The sequence below is a fragment of the Phalangium opilio genome, unplaced genomic scaffold (assembly GCF_054372755.1).
Source record: "Phalangium opilio isolate 3A_F unplaced genomic scaffold, DU_Popi_V2 ptg000042l_1, whole genome shotgun sequence".
Lineage (NCBI taxonomy): Eukaryota > Metazoa > Arthropoda > Arachnida > Opiliones > Phalangiidae > Phalangium > Phalangium opilio.
Genome location: NW_028324166.1, coordinates 10,223,599 through 10,240,719, shown reverse-complemented (window position 1 = coordinate 10,240,719; position 17,121 = coordinate 10,223,599). Strand labels below are relative to the sequence as shown.

The following is a 17,121-nucleotide window of genomic DNA, read 5'->3' as shown; positions in this document are numbered from 1 at the left end:
AAGCTCAGTTTCATTGCAATTAAAGGCGAAGTAGATATATACAGTAGATTAAAAATTGATATAACCAAAAGCAGATAATGTACTTTAAGTGACCATCATTAGATCTTCTCTCCTACCAACTCCTTCACGTGAGTGAAATAAATAAGTGAATCGGGCGCTTGCCTTGACTCTCTAGGGGGAAATTTTTACTTAACTGATTAACCCGAATCACACAGTACGTTTCCACCTTATACTATACTGATTTTAATAACGTCGAAAAAAGACAGGACACAATACGGACAAGTTTTTACCACGATTTTTGAAGCGATCACGCGCTTGAATAAACAATAAAGGTAATAATTAGCAGTCATAATATTGATTGTTTCTGTTTAAGTTATCATTTCTTCTCACTAGCGAAAATAATCGCACTTTTGAGGTATTAGGATATTTTGGTTCCTAGAGATGATCATAGATTTCTTAATACAAAAATATAATTTTATTTGCTTCATTTCCCTTGTTAGTCGCCAGTATTTATTGTTAAAATTTATATAAAAAAAAGTTCAGGTTGACTGAGCAATGAAATTGGACTATGGCACAGCGGAGTTTTCGTTGGAATCTTCAAGTGGCGTATCAAATATACCAACTTTGCCCGGCGAAGAACGAAAGAAAAACAAGATTGTTCTTTTGATTTTATCACTAGCAATTTCTCAATTTTTCAACTTCCAATCTGTCTTCATATTATCTTCATTCTACGCCCGATATGTAAGGATAATTCGGTTTGAACTCTGACTTACACATCTTTGTTTTCAAATAATTCGCACATTAAAAACGGTCGAGGTTTTATTCCCTTGGAAGGAGAATGTAAAAGAGGGGAGACTATAGGAGTCATACAAAATAAACGTCGTACTAAAACTGTACTGTGCCGTTCCCCGGTTACCATGGCTACCTCCACTCCCTCCCGGCAAGAGAGCGTACATTCTCACGCATGCTTCAAGCTTCCTAGCTCTAGCCTCATGAGCTTGTTTATAATTTTGGCTACCCCTCGTTTCCAACGATCACGTGACGCGCGTCTTTACCGACTGCTTGCGCGTCCAAGTAGCGCGCCACTGTATGCGGAATCAACCTCGTTTTTATCTCCCCCTTTCCACAGTTTCCAGAACGAGTCTCCCCTGTTATACATCCTCCTTGCCTAATGACTGAAGTCGATAGTTCATATTGATACATGATAATTGTTTTCAGTGCCAGACTAGAGGAATATCGGGACTTATAATAGGTTTTATCATTGGTGAAACTGAGGTTTTAGCCATTGTTATGGTATATGCTCAGGTTTGGTTGGTAAGTAAAAAAATAAGTTAAATACACGAAGTATAGATCTATTAGGCATATTTATCCGACATCCGAGTCAGTATCAACCGCTCTGTGGTAGCTCAACGTCTTCCCTTTCCAACGATGTCTAGTATTTGAGATTACAACAAAATAGCAAAGATAACCTCGCATTGTTACCTTCATTTCATTCCATCCTTACTACATCAAAAAAAAAAACGTAGGTAATGCGATAGGCAAAAACAATCAGAATCTTATGGATTGCTTAAATTCATTATTTAATATGCGGTTAATTAAAGTACAAACTTAAAAAGGGTAAGGAGTTAGGGGTTTAGCCAACGTAAATAAAATATAAAAAATAAGGGAAGCAAGGGTGCCAACTCACCAGGGTGTGAAGAGCCATTCGGTGTCGATTAAAGGCCCACAAACGAAGCGCGAACTGAGGAACGAAACGTGCGGACGTAATAATAAAATACTAATTCGTAAAGTAAACAGAAACCCTTTACTTTAACCCGTAACTTAAGTGGAGCGCAAAATGAACAGTACGTAGATGGTCTACTGTCCTACACTTCCTATAAGGTCTCAATTTAACTCCTCGCACTAACTGAACTGAGTGCAAAGACTGTCAAAGGTTTCTATACGCCCGCGCTCGAACCTCCTTCCTACTAGGGCAAAGTACTAATCACCCCCCTAGGCGCTAAAAAGATAAGAGTAGGCCTACAGCGAGGTCTACATTAAGCCTACAGCCAGGCCTATAATCTAGCAGAGTAAATGACTGAATGAGTTGGCGTTCCGGTGCAAACTCAAAAGAATTATCTAAATTTCTTTACTTTGTTTAATTAACATTAATCTAATTAAAGATAAATTACGTATCGCCAAAAAATCAATTAGTTTCCGGGATGTTTATTACTGGACTCGCCTCTTTGGCATTTGGGTATTTACACTAGTGATTTAGAAATCTAAACAATGTAAATAATCATCCTATTCCTTTCCTAACTCAGTTTCACCGATAAAATCGCAGACAACACCGTTTTCATTTGGACTTGCATCTAAGATTGGTCCAAGGACTGGGTGTTGCGGCAACTGATTTATCGGTATTCGTCATTGCCAATGTGGAAACTCCAATGAAGCACCTCTCCACAGCCATGGTACGCATCTTTATATAAAATATACTGTACTTTTTAAAAGTTATTTTAAGGCCATTTTAGAAAGTCTGCAATCTGCCTCCATCGGCATTGCAGCTCCGTTAGGTGGAGCTCTTTACAAAGTAATGAATTTAATTGAAACTTGTTACAGAAGGCTTTTAGTTAAGCTATTGTTTTCCAATATTTATTAGGAAGATCAATTTTATATACCCTTCGCTGTTTCGGGCAGCTTATGTCTCGCCCAAGGCGTGTTTATGACTTTATTTTTATCCAAAAAAGGTATTCTTTTAAAAAACGTTCTATCCTCACAACTGTAATAGCACATTACTTTACATGACCAGCTTATGCACACTGCTACGTTTAAAGGGACACTTCTGCTATTTAAAGGCTCATTAACGTTCTTAGATTGGAGGCAGGGGTGTTGGAGGCTATTGAAAAGATCTAAACAATACTCCCCAATTGTTTGCGGTCCCGTACCTCCGAAACTAAATGTTTTAGACCCCATGTTCTCTGAGACTTTTCACTCAGTCTGACCCAAAGAACCCTCCCTTAATTTATGGCAGACTTATCAGAAACACTCTGTATATATGAACATTAATCAAAATCTCTAACAAGGATAACTGCTTGAAGATGGAACATGCCCCATCACAACAAATATTGTTTATAACTAGCTCTTCTTTTATGATACTTTCAATTACAGATAATCTTCTATAATAGCAATTGGAAATGTAAAAAACGAGGGGTCCGACATTCCCAAAAGAGCGTACGGGATTTCCTGATTTCGCGATTTTGCCAAAGATTTCGTGATTTCGCAAAGATTTCGTGGTTTATTCTCTGATTTCGTGATTTCGCCAAAAATTTCGGGATTTCTTCTCTGATTTCGTGATTTCGCCAAAAATTTCGGGATTTCTTCTCTGATTTCGTGATTTCGCCAAAAATTTCGGGATTTCTTCTCTGATTTCGTGATTTCAACAGAGATCTCGGGATTTCTTCTTTGATTTCACGATTTCGCCAAAGATTTCGGAATCCCCTCTTTATTTCGCAATTTCTCCAAAGACTTCGTGATTTTGTGTGAAAGATTTCGTGTAAATGTCGTAACCCTCGGTAAAAAACCTTTATGGAATAACGTTTATCCGTTTCAAACGATTTCCCTAATATTTAACACACAGGTTATAGACGAGCCTAATTGGCTCTAGGGGTTCGATTTCCCGGCAACTCTTAAACTGGCGGCCGCGACAGAGAACTAAATAACAATTGACAGTAAAATTTCAAACTGAGCATTTACTTAAAACAACGTGGGATCAATTAACTTTTGATAACTACATCATATCAATAAGAGCCTATTCGTTAAAAATTTCGGTTTCTTTATATAATAGGTTTAAAAAACATGTTGGTCGGTAAAAAAGGGTTCGTTTAAACTCTTGTCTAAACCTAGATCGACGTACTAAGCCTTCATCAAAAAAATTTGTATTTTTCTAGATAAGCTCCCAAACACTTTGACCATTAAATTGAGGCCAAAACATGCTATTGGAGGACAGTGGTTTTTAGGCTCTTTCTTTATTGCAATTTTGACAAATTATTTTTATGGTCCAATTTTGGTTGATTTCAGTAAAAAAAACCAACCAGTCCGCCAACTCACCTTTTGGTGGTCATACTTTAATTGATTTCAGTTCAAAAAACCAACCATTCGTTGGAAAGTTGGGCAGCTTGCCAGCTGACTGGTCGACCGACTCTGCAATGCTACTGGGGTAAACATAAATATTTTTGTTATACTTACAGATCATAAAGAAGAATTTACAGTATGTGGCCTTCTCTCGAAGACATTCGCTGTATCAATGATTCCCTACTTGTATCACTTGACTTTATTTGGTTCATTAGTTGGCTTCTTTGGCGGAATAATCGAACCTAACTTAAGAAAGGTGAGAACTCTTAAAGGGATTGTAGTGAATGAATAGATATAGTTAAATTTGGTTTTTAGGGATTACGTAATAATCATCTCAGTTTTAGGAGTTTTGTTTTCAATATTTTTTACGTATTTCAGTTCAATTTGACTACAGTCGCTGTTGGAGGCATAATTCTATCTACAACAGGGGTTCAAGCCTTAACATACCCTGTGTGGGGTCTCATATCAGACAAAACAGTGAGTTAATCAACTGAGTAATAACAAAATGATTATATATCATCATGGAAGAGCAGAAAAGGAGACGTATTGTTGGGTGTACTTGAATTCTGCCCAAATTCCCACAGACGGAAAAAGTGTTCGAAAGTTTAGTTCATTCTTGTCACGTGGGTTGCTGTTTGTATATAAGCCACTACTTCGTGTCCTCTCTAAAACACAATGAGTAGCATTTTCCAAAAAAAGCACATACAATACACCTCATTTTCTACTATCCCTGATTTTACTAACCAATTCATCGAACAGCTTATGTAAAGTCAGTGTTTCGTTATTTCTATTTTCAGAGAAGGTATAACACAATTCTGTTTATTGCATATGGTCTTATTCTTTGTGGATTGGTTCTGTTTGGACCACTTCCAGGACTTCCTAAACAATTAATGTAAGTATTGAGTTGTTCAACTTGCTATAGTAACTAATAGCAAATTCCATTGGTCTGCTCTGAGATCGATCGCAGTTTGCACTATTTCGTCATCAAATCCAACAAAAAGCGTTAAGATCTTTCTTATAAGATTGTAATATTAATATTTTGTTTATAGAATGCTACCCATCGTAATTTTTTCGTTGGTCTTATGTGGTCTTGGAATATCTGCATTGTCTATTTCAACATTTATGTTGTGCAAAATTCAGTTACTGTAAGTATCGGACATGGTTTTAATCGTAAAATAATATCTCACTCAATTGGCTGATAGAAATGAAACCAAGGAGACCTAACTGAAAATTACCGCTCATTTAAGGAATGTTTTATTTTCAATTCAGAATAGCTACTCCATGGAAAATACCGCCCACTGTCCAAAAAATCTATTTAGTTTCTTTTCATATTTTATGAAAGTAGTTTTTATTTAATTGCATGTTTCAATAGAAAATCATGTCCATCGGAAAACATGGCAAGCTCAGTTGTATCAGCGGCTTACGTTGGCTTCGGTAGTATGGGGTAAACAATTTTCCTGATGGAAATAAAGTTTCATTGGTTTTGAGACTTTTTTGTTGAATTTTCATTGAAGCATAACCATTGGAGATTTGGTAGGAGGATCTTTCATTGATTATATAGGATATCGCAATGGGGCAGCTGTTTGGGCACTTCTCGTCTTAATAGGGGTAAGTGTAACATATTTTTCTGGATGATTAGACCCTAATTTCCATAGCTCCGGTTTAAAATGGAGACTGGTGTTTGACCATCATGTTGTTTTAAGATGAAACATTCGGTATGTGGGTCCAAAGACGCTCAGATGTTACTTTGGTGGATTGGTAACATTGAAGCCCTATGAAACGTCTTTGTTGTCCACATACCGGATGTTCCGTCTTAATCCTAAATCAAGCAGACGATACTGTAGACCCTTCTTTAGAAAAGGGTCTAGACATTGTCGATCATATCAGATCAATTCGCAATATTGCCGACGAAAGAAACGGATAATGCATTTTGTAGACATATGAAACTGGATGTTTAATTCACCAGTAGTTATATTGGGTCATGTGTATAGTTACAATGAAAAACTAATACTAACTCTTATTTTGTTGCTGTGTTGCAGATTTTTATTCAAGTCATTTTCAACATCGTTGCTAGACGTAAGGAATAAAGTGATTTCCCGAAGATACTTCGAGCGCTCGATCCGATACCATTTACATAACCTTATTGTAAAGAGTTTTTTAGAAATAAAAATTTATGCGCGTAAGGCTTCCACTTCTTCTTTGCTTAATCGCCTAGATTCGGAACAATAGAAATTACCTGAACAAACCAAAACCATGAAAAAATTTAATTTAAATATGTCACTTAATTCTTGTCCACACACAAAAAACCCCTATCTCTAACGTGAAGAGTCATACTTTTTATTCTTATGCTTAAAGGCCAACGAACCAAATATTTTGACTAGGGAAGTGTGATGTTTTCTCAAAATATAACATTTATCTTGTCTATTTAGTGTTATCTATATCAGTGATAGAATCATTTCTCCAAACGGAGCCTCCGAAATGAACTAGGCCCATGCGTGTCGCGAAGCGAGAATATTTTTTAACCAATTTAGTTCGCCGTGGCTTTACGCTTGGGGGCGCTTATATTACCAAAAATAAAGAAAGATCAACACCGTGACCCTGTCGACTGCTTAAGTATTTGGGCCAAGGTCGCGGATTGTAAGTATACGTTTTTATTACTCTTACTGAATTATTTTAATTGAAATAATTTATTTTGTTGTCATCAATACAATCTAACCGAAAGATTCAATAAAAAGTGAATAGCCCCAAAAACATATACGTTAATTTTAGGATGAAACTTTTCTCTATCATAAAAATTTTATGACTGACCCCTAAAATATCAACGATAATTTAAGGAAGACTCCTGTCACAACGGTAATATAAGCGCCATTTCGTACACATATATGGTGAAAATATTTTCCTAAACAAACTGGATATTTCCCCACATAAAATTTGACATGCATGGGCCTAGTTCATTTCGGAGGCTCCGCTCCAAACGTAATTCCATACATCATTTTTGCAGAAAGTAATAAATATTTTGAGTTTTCTTGATCATATGAAAAAGTCTTAAGAATTTTTATCGATAACGTAGAAATAAGAATGCTTTTGCTTAAACTTTTAATTTCACAGTGTATATAGTGCATTTAAGCGCGTTGAACTTACTCGTAATACCCAAATTTTTAAATCAGCATAAACTACACATACATATAAAGTCTTGCTCCATTTTTATGTTGAACAATCTAAGAGCTAAAAATATAATAATAATAATCTAAGCTTTCTAATCTAAAAGATTCTTATAGGACATGTGTCCAGTGACGCCCCCTTTGACTGGAAAAATTATTGGACATTCTCCACTGGAGTTCGCATAAATAGTGTCACATCTTCATAGTCAAGCTATCAAAACTTCGGAAAACATTATTGGTCAACTGTCCAGCGACCCCCTTAGTTTTTAAAAAACGTTATGGGACATTTTAAAATTTTATTGGACAATGTCCTGTGTCCTGTGCTTATTTCCGGCCCTGGGCCTAAGGCTTGGAGAGACAACGGTTGAAATGGAATCGACCCTCTACAACTAGTATGGCGATTGGCTTCAAAACGTGCTAGTATGTCCACTTCTCTATGATAATTAGCAACTAAACGGTCCGCGCGTTTCAACCAATTTTACAAATATTTAGTACACTGGTTTCCTTTAACTTATAGACGGGCTGAATGGTCTTTTGGGTTCAATTTGTCGCCATCTTTTTAAATGGCGGCGAAAAATTTAAAAACCCTTCTTATAATGTCCGCATGAAAAGTAATAAAAATGTCCCGCCGGGCAACGCCGAGTGCCTTCGCTAGTCATCAGTAAAATCTATTCTTTATATCATTTTGATGGAAGTTCTTATTACACGCGAGCGACGCCGCGGGTAACAGCTAGTTCTTTTCTAAAATTGATGTTTAATGTATTGTATTTTAAACTAAAAATTTTAATACTTTTTGTTACTTCAGCCAATTACGTTTTTACACGTATCTTTCACGTCTGTTTTTATTTATATGAAAAAAAAAGTGACAATACAAAATTTTTGATGTGTGAGCAAGAAACATTTATTATTACTCTTTAATTCTTAAATTTGTACCTTATTCTTCATACAACTGTGTAATTAGAAATATTTTTTTGCTTCGTTTACAAAAGTTACCTAATTTTTCCAAACATGTTAAAATCTGTAGAAAAATATTGTAAAAAATTGGTTAACTTTATTTCAGAATTTAGGTGCCTTTTTGGTTCATTTGTTTTTGTTGTGGCCATTCTTTGGCGCTTTAAGTGAGGGCATCAAAAATTTATAACTTTTTTCAGTATAAGGTAAGAAGGACAGGGTTTTCCTGACAACCAGCAATGGGCCCATGTTTATCAAAATGGCGTCGAAGAGGATCTTTGTTAAACCTTTCTGTCAGTACATATTTGGCACCATTATTTAGTAGAAATTTAACTGCTCCAATTACAGAACACACAGTTGCCTGAATGCCATCCAGAGTTTCTCTGTTCAATAGCATCGTATTTCGTTGTTCCGGAGACGCGTCTGGATACGAGTCTACTTCATTCCTCCACTCATTTAGGTATCCCAAAAACTCTTCTTCCAACCATTTAAATCTCGAGTCATTTAATGAACAAAACGGGTTCAGATCTTCATTCATTTGACTTCTACCCACTGCAACATTTTTCGTATTTAAAATGTCAAAAAATCTATTAAAAAACGAAATAAATTTCACAGTTTCAGTAGCTTCTTCCCCCACAAGTTTTTCAATCGCCGAAGCAACAGTTTTACTCATAATTTGAGTGGAAAACTTCACTTTCTTTGCGTGAAAAGGTCCCAAAGATATATGTTTGTCAGTTAATTTTGGGCAAAGACGTATCTGCGATTGACAATCCTTATTGTACATTTCCATGACATGTTCCCAAAGAATTTGCTTTCCATTCTTTCTTAACAACCGATGTTTCGCCTTCCCACTGTCGGCGAAACAGTTGCGAACAGCCTTGATTAAGTAGCAAGGATCAGAAACATAAAAAATTGATCGTGGATCGTCAATGGGCGCGTAGACATTGTCAACCTTGTAATGGACCCCAGTGTCTACTTCGATTGTCTTTTGATTTATTAAAGGTTTATCACTAATGACAACCAAAACCTTGAAAAGATTGTTCTCCAATATTTCAATAGCTTCTTCTACTATTGAATGTAATTCTTCCTGAGTCATGTTATTACATGGGAAATATCCAAGTATGTGCTGGAAATTGGTGGTCAATCCACGTACCATTAGTGTCACAACACGATCCAAGGTGTCTTCACCAATTTGTTCGTTTTTCGCTTGTTTCATTTGATCACCCGCTTCGTTTAGGTGACAAAATCCAAAGAGCTCGCCAGTATTAGCCTTGTATATTAGATCTTTTTTAATTTTCAATTCGCCAATTACAATTGCAAAGTACTTGTCATGTTTTTCTAAATTTGCAATATCAATCTTTGCCCGCATTTCGTGAATTACTTCCAGGGAAAATCCTCTTTTTCCCGAAAGGGCTCCAAGATAGGGGTATAAAGTCCCTCGGGCTGGTAGATCAAAAACATCCCTAAGTGCATCGTACGCGGATGGTGACTTACTGCAAAGATAGAGGCACCATTTTATTATCTCTGGGTTCCACTTGCTCGGTCCTTTAATCTTAGAAGTATTGATATCCCTTTGTTGATTCATCATCATGAGTTTGAAATTTTCTTTGCTTATAAATAGGTTCTCTTCCATGAATTCGCAAAAAATACGCTTGTTTTTGACTTGTATCTTATTGGCTACATTATCAGTGTTTTTTTCAAGTTTCCTCTCTAAACCAATAATTTTCCTTTTCAGCTTTCGAATTTCTTTACGGTTTTCATTCAAAAGCTTATATTTTTGCTCATCAGTCATTTGTTTATAAAATTTGATGTTTCTCGTTTTCATGGCGATGATTCGCCGTTTTAATCGTTTTGCCAATATTCTCTTCAATCTGCCACATTTTTCACACCGAGCTGATTTTCCTTTAGTTATGTAAATAAAGTGGCATTCGTTGGAATGCAGAGAGTTGGTGAAACTATTTTGAGATCCGCTCTTTCCTCTTGCGAGGTCACGTAATTCTTTATCTGGAATTCCACCGCAAAGTGAACAGTAATCGAGAAAGGCCAAAAGTGTTAAGAGTTCATCAAAATTGTTAATAATCTGGTAGTATTTTCCATAATTCCAAATACTACTAGTTTCTCTAACCAAATTTCCTAACGCAACAACTTTGACCTCAAATTCTGAATTTATTTCTACGCAAACGGAGCCAATTTTTGCGGAACTCGTGGTTTTGTTAAAAACTAGGGAATCGCAATCAAAATTCTTAACAACACACCACGTTAAATGGTTTTCCATATTTTTAACTTGGTATTCCATAAATTGGAACATAATATCATTCAAATTTTCAAACTTCCTCTCAAGGTGTCCAACATTTGTTGAGGATGTTCCGTCACACGCATTGCTGGTTGAGGGAATATTCAGATAGTCTGGTGTTATGGTTGTGGGAATATTTTGGACTGTTATGGTTGTGGGAATATTCAGACAGTCCGGTGTTATGGTTGTGGGAATATTCAGACAGTCCGGTGTTATGGTTGTGGGAATATTCAGATAGTCCGGTGGTGTTATAACATCCGTAACTTCAGTCTTGACAACGACTTTATTTTCTTGCACGTCCATATCTTGTACGGGATTGTTATTATTGATTGGGTCAGGTGAAAATGTTTCGGCTTTCTTTGGCATAAGAATATCAGGATAGTCCGGTGTTATAACCTCCGTAACTTCAGTCTTGACAACCACTTGATTTTCCTGTACGTCCATGTCTTGTACGGGGTTATTATGATTGAGTAAGCCAAGTGAAAATGTTGCGGGTTTCTTTGATATGAAAAAAGACATTGTAATTGTTTTAACAAGCAAGGACGACAGCAACAAACTTGACAACAGTCTGGGAAATAGCACACTTCCTCTGGTCCAAAACCAGTTTATTCAAGCTTAACTCCGCCCTCAGCGCCATAGGGACTTGGCAATTCGGGCTTAACTCCGCCCCCAGCGCCATAGGGACTTGGCAATTCGGGCTTAACTCCGCCCCCAGCGCCATAGGGACTTGGCAATTCGGGCTTAACTCCGCCCCAGCGCCATAGGGACTTGGCAATTCAGGCTTAACTCCGCCCCCAGCGCCAAAGGGACTTCGCAATTCGGGCTTAACTCCGCCCCAGCGCCATTATGGTATGTTTTTATTAACAGAATGAAAGCTATATAAGCCCCTCCTCATTGGTATGTTTTCTAGCACTAGTGGAAGGTAGCGTGACGTTGCATGACGTAGTACTGCCAAGTCCCTATTATGGTATGTTTTTTAACAGAATGAAAGCTATGTAAGCCCCTCCTCCTGGTATGTTTTTTAGCACTAATGGAAGGTAGCCTGACGTTAAATGACGCAGTACTGCCAAGTCCCTATTGCTTGTACTAGTTTTTTAATTCAAGAATTGGGGGTTACTGGTCCTCGGGACCAGTTTATTAATTGCAAATCTATTGGAGAACAAAGGCTGGGACCAGTCCGGAGACCAGTTTATTATTTAGGACACTAGGGGGGGTCACTGGTCCTAAGGACTAGTTTAAAAAATATCCTTATTTCCCAGACTGCAAGTTGACAATAGTCACAATACTCACATTTTCGCTGGCTCCATATGGAATTGGGTCTGGGTTTCTATCTGTAGGTCCCAAACGACCCTCAAAATGGTAATTGCATACATAATGAAACTTTTTAATCTTATCCACATTATTTAAATCGTCTCTTCCTATAGCTCTTAACCACTTTTTACATTTTTCGAGTTTTGTTTTGGGTTTCGGGAATGGGTAAAACGTTGCGCCTTGAACCACAGTGGGATCCAAATTCCTAGAGCTATTGCGACAGCCGCGATAACAACAATACTTTATAATAGCCATATCTTATTAAAATTAAATCATTCGAATGACAAAAACGGAAACAAGGTTACTAAGAAAGGCACGTGCTGTTACCGAAGTCAAACTGACAAATGCGACAGCAGTTTGCCAAACTGGCAAACACGCTCAGTTAAAAAAGGAACGAAAAAGTCCAACGGACTCGCGACGTAAAAATAGTTTCAGACCTATAAACCAAATTACAGAATGAGTCTGAATGACATAAATATGGTCCCAACTTAAGTAGTCTGGGAAATAGCACACTTCCTCTAGTCCAAAACCAGTTTATTAAACGCTGGGACTAATTTTTAAATTCAAGAAGCGTGGGTTACTGGTCCTCGGGACCAGTTTATTAATTCCAAATAAGAGCGTGATCGAGTGGGCTACGGATAATATATCAGGGTGGGAAATAGGGATTATTTTGACCAGAGCATGTCGTCTGCTAAGCCAAATAAGTGGATAATTAAAATATTTTAGTTAATGTCTGAACTCTGATTACTAATTTGTAAGTCAAAACACAAAGTTCCACAAGTTCAAGAATCAACAATCAAGCAAATTTTTGAAAAAATCTTAAATTTTCTTAGTGGTCCAGTAGAGCATTGACCCCCTCTGATTTCTTTTTAAACTGGACCAGGCCATTTTTAAACTGGTCATTTGCCCTGTGCGGCTGTGCCACTGCCTTATTTACCTCGCTGGTATATACATCTTCCTTGCGGAGCGTAGTCAATACTATGATATGGCTTGAAGGAGAGAGAGATGGAGAGTGAAGACCTTGGAGACCAAATCTTCAACTCCTTACCTATAATCATGGAAGAAGAAGGGTTCTTCTTCCATGCTATAATTAAGCCCCTGTAATCCCATCTACGGCAATGAGGTCCTCCCAGAATTTATTTATTTATTTATTGAACACTGTTCGTGAAGCCAGCAGAGTGGCTTGTGTACGAACATCAGATACAAAGTGAGATGTAAAAACAGATTAAATTAATGAATATAGGGCTAAGAAACAGTGTAGTATAATTAATGAGAATAAGTAGACTAACATTAGCAAAATTATAGGAACATGAGGGAGTAGAATAAACATTAGTATGGGGATGAATCTATATAACTATGAATATACAGCTCTATCATATGCCCCTTCTATCATGTCGATTTGGTTTGGGTGTTACCTTCCTAGCTTTGACGCGTTTTGCGTAGCTCTAATAGCCAATCACGAGACAAGAGGAAGTGACGTTTCGAATTTACACACCCCCGGACTCCCCCTCCCTTCTCCCGCTCCTAACACTAGCAGACACGTGACTGATGTCTCCTTTCGCTAAGCCCCGCCCAAACCTTATCGAGAGGTTAGACAGCGTAACGCATCTGTGTATTCATAGTTATATAGATTCATGGTATGGGGGAATAATCGAGGTAGGAAAGAGCGAAAGTGGTTCGAGAGTTTGCGCCGGAAAGTGGCTTTATTGGTATGCTCATCGTTTCGGTGGGGTCGTTTAGTCGAGGATGCCCATTGCCCATTTTGCCTAAAAAAGGCACTCCACGGCAGCTCTCAACAAATGCCGAAGGTTTGGGGCATCACCAAGATACATAGGAGACTTCATTGCCTCAATTCGCCCATCACTAGCGTGGGAAATAAGGCGGTGGCACAGGGCAAATAACCAGTTTAAAAATTGCCTGGACCAGTTTAAAAATTAAATCGGAGGGGGTCGGTGGTCCACGGGACCACTAAGAAAATTCAAGGGCAAACAGGGTCCAGACATTAACTCAACTATTTTTAATTACCCACTTCTTTAGTTTAGCAGACGACGCGCCCTGGTCAATGGCCATGGCTCATGGACCAGTTTATTTATTTCAGGCCAGGGGGGTCGCTTGCCAAATGCCAATGTCCAGTTTTAAAAAAATCCTTATTTCCCACCCTGCCCATCACCATAGATATTATCTATGCCATCACCAATTAGCCTTATTCCTGATCAGCGCCACTAGGGTAGTGGCGAATTTTCGAACTACTAACTGACCATAGCCAATCAGAGGGCGCCAAAAACGGAAAGAAATTCTTTTTTACATTTCTGCTTTTTTTTACGAGTTAGCGGGCAAAAATCGTCGGTAAACGAGTTTTACGCGTGATTATTTCGTCCTAGAAGAGAAAACATCTTTGAAATGTCTGCTTTAAGGTATTTTTCACGATTAAAAACGATTTCAAATGACTGAAAATAAACTTTCGCCTTTAAAAACAGGAAAAAAGCAAGTTAACACGTTAAGCCTTGGCTCAATATTGACAGTTGAGTTGCTGACAGTGTAGTATATTGCCACAGTTTGGAGAAATTGCATTATATAATGTACAATTCGTAAGATTTAGTTTAAATATAATAGTTGTAACTCAAGATTAGTCAAAATTTCCAAGATTAACAACCGTTGTGTCATAGAAGTCTTTAGAAACAGTCAAAGTTACCTTTCTTACCACGCCTACCCTCGAGATAAAGTTATGAGACAGAAATGGTTAGGCGCTATAGCAGCTGGGGTAGGAACTAAACCACTAGACCTGAATAGTTCACGAATTTGCTCCAAACACTTTCTACAGACAGACTAGTTTCCAACTATTGGTTCTCAATGTAAACGTCTCAAGCCATTCGCGATTCCATCAATATTTGAAAATACAAAAGTTTTGGATGCAATGCCGCATTCCCCTACTCGTAGCCAAACGGTTCCTAAAGAAGCATTTGGACATATGAGTCCAAAAGATAGAACGCAGTTGTTGGAAGAAATGGGAGCATTACATGTTGATCCAGAGGAACTTAATCAATTGCGTACCTATCCTAATCATCCTGAAGAACCACTACCAACTCCGGAAGTTCAACCCCAAGTTGGTGCAGCTGTTATTTGAGAGTGTCATCATCAAAAGCAAGTAGTGGAATATCATTGAAATCCACTTATACACCATATACACCACGTAAACAAAAACTCCTAAGAAATGAATTTGAGTTATTGTTATTGCGTAGTAAAGAGAAGTTTACAGTAACAAAGTTTATTAATAGTGATAAATCAGTAAAATACTACACGGGATTTCGTTCTTATGAAGCGTTTTGGTCATTTATTTAATTTATATTTAATGTACAAAATAATGTCAAAACAGAGCACCCATATGTTAAACCTTTAAATATGTTGACAAAAGTTGATATAAACAGTCATTAAAGAAGTATTTTATAACCAGAAAAGATTTATTTTGTTCATAGGATCAATATATCAAAAATTCGCGCTGGAATATTTCAAATGCTCCTAGCTTCTCAATATCTACATTGCAACTGTAGATAGTGAATCCAACTTGACTGTCAAGAGTTTGAATTAGCTTGACGTGTTGTAATTGTCTCCGACTTAAAAGATATAACAAACACATAACACCAACCATCACTTAGAGGTTGTGGAAGGCTTATTAAATAATTCTATTGCAAAATAGGGTAAGAGAGTCATAAAATATTTGCTGGTAAGTGTAAGCGGGATCGTGTTTCACTATTTCTAAATCATTGAACAATAGAGGCTCGTCAGTTCTTGGTTTGTTCATATGCCACATTTGAAGGCGGGTTGTACAAACACCTCGTAGAGGTAATGTTTCTTCTCCTGCCCTTACGCAGTTCAATAACTGATAAAGTAACGCGATAGAATGTTTACAATCACCATTGGTTCCGGCTGGGCATGAGCATGATATCCATTTGAGTCTATTGGGCTCTTCATCAATAACGAAACAACTAAATAAGTTATAAGAAGTTGGTCTTCTATCAGCATCACAAGTTGCACGGAAGTAAAGCAAGTTTCCTAAATCAGAAAATCGTGTTATATACATTATTCATAATTTTGGGGCTAAATATTTTCAGGCTAGAAGGGTTCATATCATTGGCGCTAGAAGGGTTCATATCATTGGCACAAGGTTACATGTAGAAGAAAAGTGCAGACTACTTTTTCCTCGGAGTAGCCTGGTCTCCTGTAAATGGTATGAACCCTCCTAGCCTGAAAACAATGTATATAAACAAGCATGTGTATGTATTATTTATGGTAAATTACTTCACATTTTATTTTATATACAAACCTTGAAGATTTGATTCAATGCCTAAAATCTTGTCCTCTTTATAAAGCATGAACCCTTGCTTTTGCTCACGCTTTGCTGTAGCATGAGTTTCCGCTATACCATCAGACAAGTCGGTCAGCTCTAATTTTTTACCCCAACCATTCTTAGGCGTTACTCGGCCTTGAAGTCTAAGCAAACCTAATTAAAAAACTGCATAATCAATTGACCAATTACCTTTTAGGCGTATTTATTGCCCTACCTTCTTTTGACATATTTGGATTAACCGCCATTACATCAATACATGCTTGACATAACCATTCATCTTGCATTAAATTAAGTCGTACTTCTTCCTCTAAATTTACGCATTTTGGATGATACCATTCCAAGCACGTCCCACATTGTAACATCTTTTGCGTAACGTCCTTTGGTTGCTTACATATACAGAATAAGCGCCTCGAAGATTCTTCAGCGAAACACGTTGAAGCAACAAGTCCACTTCGCTTCTTAGGCCTCACACTCTCTTCGGCGTTTCTTTTTGACATTTCTTAACTAAATTTGAGGATTAAATTTCACCGTCTTGTTTGAATGAGAAAAAATACGAGCTTTCTTTTACTTTCTCTGCTCAACCACTTCTCGAAACCATTATAGTATTCTAATGTCCATGGTCGAAACTGTGACAACTCAACTGTCAATATTGAGCCAAGGCTTAACGTGTTAACTTGCTTTTTTCCTGTTTTTAAAGGCGAAAGTTTATTTTCAGTCATTTGAAATCGTTTTTAATCGTGAAAAATACCTTAAAGCAGACATTTCAAAGATGTTTTCTCTTCTAGGACGAAATAATCACGCGTAAAACTCGTTTACCGACGATTTTTGCCCGCTAACTCGTAAAAAAAAGCAGAAATGTAAAAAAGAATTTCTTTCCGTTTTTGGCGCCCTCTGATTGGCTATGGTCAGTTAGTAGTTCGAAAATTCGCCACTACCCTAGTGGCGCTGAT

At 37.4% G+C, this 17,121-nt stretch overlaps 3 protein-coding genes and 1 long non-coding RNA gene across 9 annotated transcripts; 2 read left to right on the top strand and 2 right to left on the bottom strand.

The window, feature by feature from the left end:
• Positions 1–603: 603 nt before the first annotated feature.
• Positions 604–6,293, top strand: LOC149679089 (MFS-type transporter SLC18B1-like). Of its 4 annotated transcripts, XM_089836900.1 has the most exons (11): positions 604–1,314; positions 2,304–2,450; positions 2,501–2,569; positions 2,639–3,551; positions 3,617–4,366; positions 4,489–4,587; positions 4,908–5,002; positions 5,160–5,255; positions 5,483–5,554; positions 5,625–5,718; positions 6,150–6,293. In XM_089836900.1, exons 5-11 carry the CDS (start codon positions 4,283–4,285, stop codon positions 6,195–6,197), a joined length of 588 nt encoding a protein of 195 aa, XP_089693026.1. In that variant the 5' UTR covers positions 604–1,314; positions 2,304–2,450; positions 2,501–2,569; positions 2,639–3,551; positions 3,617–4,282; the 3' UTR covers positions 6,198–6,293. The 4 variants fall into 4 exon arrangements, with proteins under 4 accessions (XP_089693026.1, XP_089693025.1, XP_089693024.1 ...); XM_089836899.1 differs by having other exon boundaries at positions 2,639–4,366; XM_089836898.1 differs by lacking the exons at positions 2,501–2,569; positions 2,639–3,551 and having other exon boundaries at positions 4,227–4,366.
• A 1,854-nt stretch (positions 6,294–8,147) lies between these two features.
• Positions 8,148–12,215, bottom strand: LOC149679088 (uncharacterized). Its single transcript, XM_089836895.1, has 2 exons — positions 11,806–12,215; positions 8,148–11,013 (listed from the first exon to the last, which is right to left on the bottom strand). Exons 1-2 carry the CDS (start codon positions 12,079–12,081, stop codon positions 8,419–8,421), a joined length of 2,871 nt encoding a protein of 956 aa, XP_089693021.1. The 5' UTR covers positions 12,082–12,215; the 3' UTR covers positions 8,148–8,418.
• Positions 12,216–14,034: 1,819 nt separating this feature from the next.
• LOC149679087 (uncharacterized) lies at positions 14,035–15,281 on the top strand. 3 transcript variants are annotated; one of them, XR_016366216.1, is made up of 3 exons: positions 14,035–14,240; positions 14,304–14,414; positions 14,496–15,281. It is a non-coding gene; the product is annotated as an uncharacterized LOC149679087 (long non-coding RNA). The 3 variants fall into 3 exon arrangements; XR_016366215.1 differs by having other exon boundaries at positions 14,493–15,281; XR_016366214.1 differs by having other exon boundaries at positions 14,304–15,281.
• Positions 15,130–17,117, bottom strand: LOC149679086 (uncharacterized). The gene is made up of 5 exons (XM_089836884.1): positions 16,920–17,117; positions 16,740–16,856; positions 16,386–16,675; positions 16,148–16,324; positions 15,130–15,876 (listed from the first exon to the last, which is right to left on the bottom strand). Exons 3-5 carry the CDS (start codon positions 16,666–16,668, stop codon positions 15,497–15,499), a joined length of 840 nt encoding a protein of 279 aa, XP_089693010.1. The 5' UTR covers positions 16,669–16,675; positions 16,740–16,856; positions 16,920–17,117; the 3' UTR covers positions 15,130–15,496.
• Positions 17,118–17,121: the final 4 nt, after the last annotated feature.

Excerpts from the sequence above, each read along its gene's own strand:
- LOC149679089 (XM_089836898.1), top strand. The coding sequence starts at position 4,283 with ATGATTCCCTACTTGTATCACTTGACTTTATTTGGTTCATTAGTTGGC. Across the intron at positions 4,588-4,907 it reads GTCTCATATCAGACAAAACA|AGAAGGTATAACACAATTCT; the intron begins GTGAGTTAATCA and ends TTCTATTTTCAG. Across the intron at positions 5,719-6,149 it reads CACTTCTCGTCTTAATAGGG|ATTTTTATTCAAGTCATTTT; the intron begins GTAAGTGTAACA and ends GCTGTGTTGCAG.
- LOC149679088 (XM_089836895.1), bottom strand. The coding sequence starts at position 12,081 with ATGGCTATTATAAAGTATTGTTGTTATCGCGGCTGTCGCAATAGCTCT. Across the intron at positions 11,014-11,805 it reads CATATGGAGCCAGCGAAAAT|AAACCCGCAACATTTTCACT; the intron begins GTGAGTATTGTG and ends TTCATATCAAAG.
- LOC149679086 (XM_089836884.1), bottom strand. The coding sequence starts at position 16,668 with ATGTCAAAAAGAAACGCCGAAGAGAGTGTGAGGCCTAAGAAGCGAAGT. Across the intron at positions 16,325-16,385 it reads TCCAAATATGTCAAAAGAAG|GTTTGCTTAGACTTCAAGGC; the intron begins GTAGGGCAATAA and ends TTTTTTAATTAG. Across the intron at positions 15,877-16,147 it reads CATTGAATCAAATCTTCAAG|GAAACTTGCTTTACTTCCGT; the intron begins GTTTGTATATAA and ends TTTCTGATTTAG.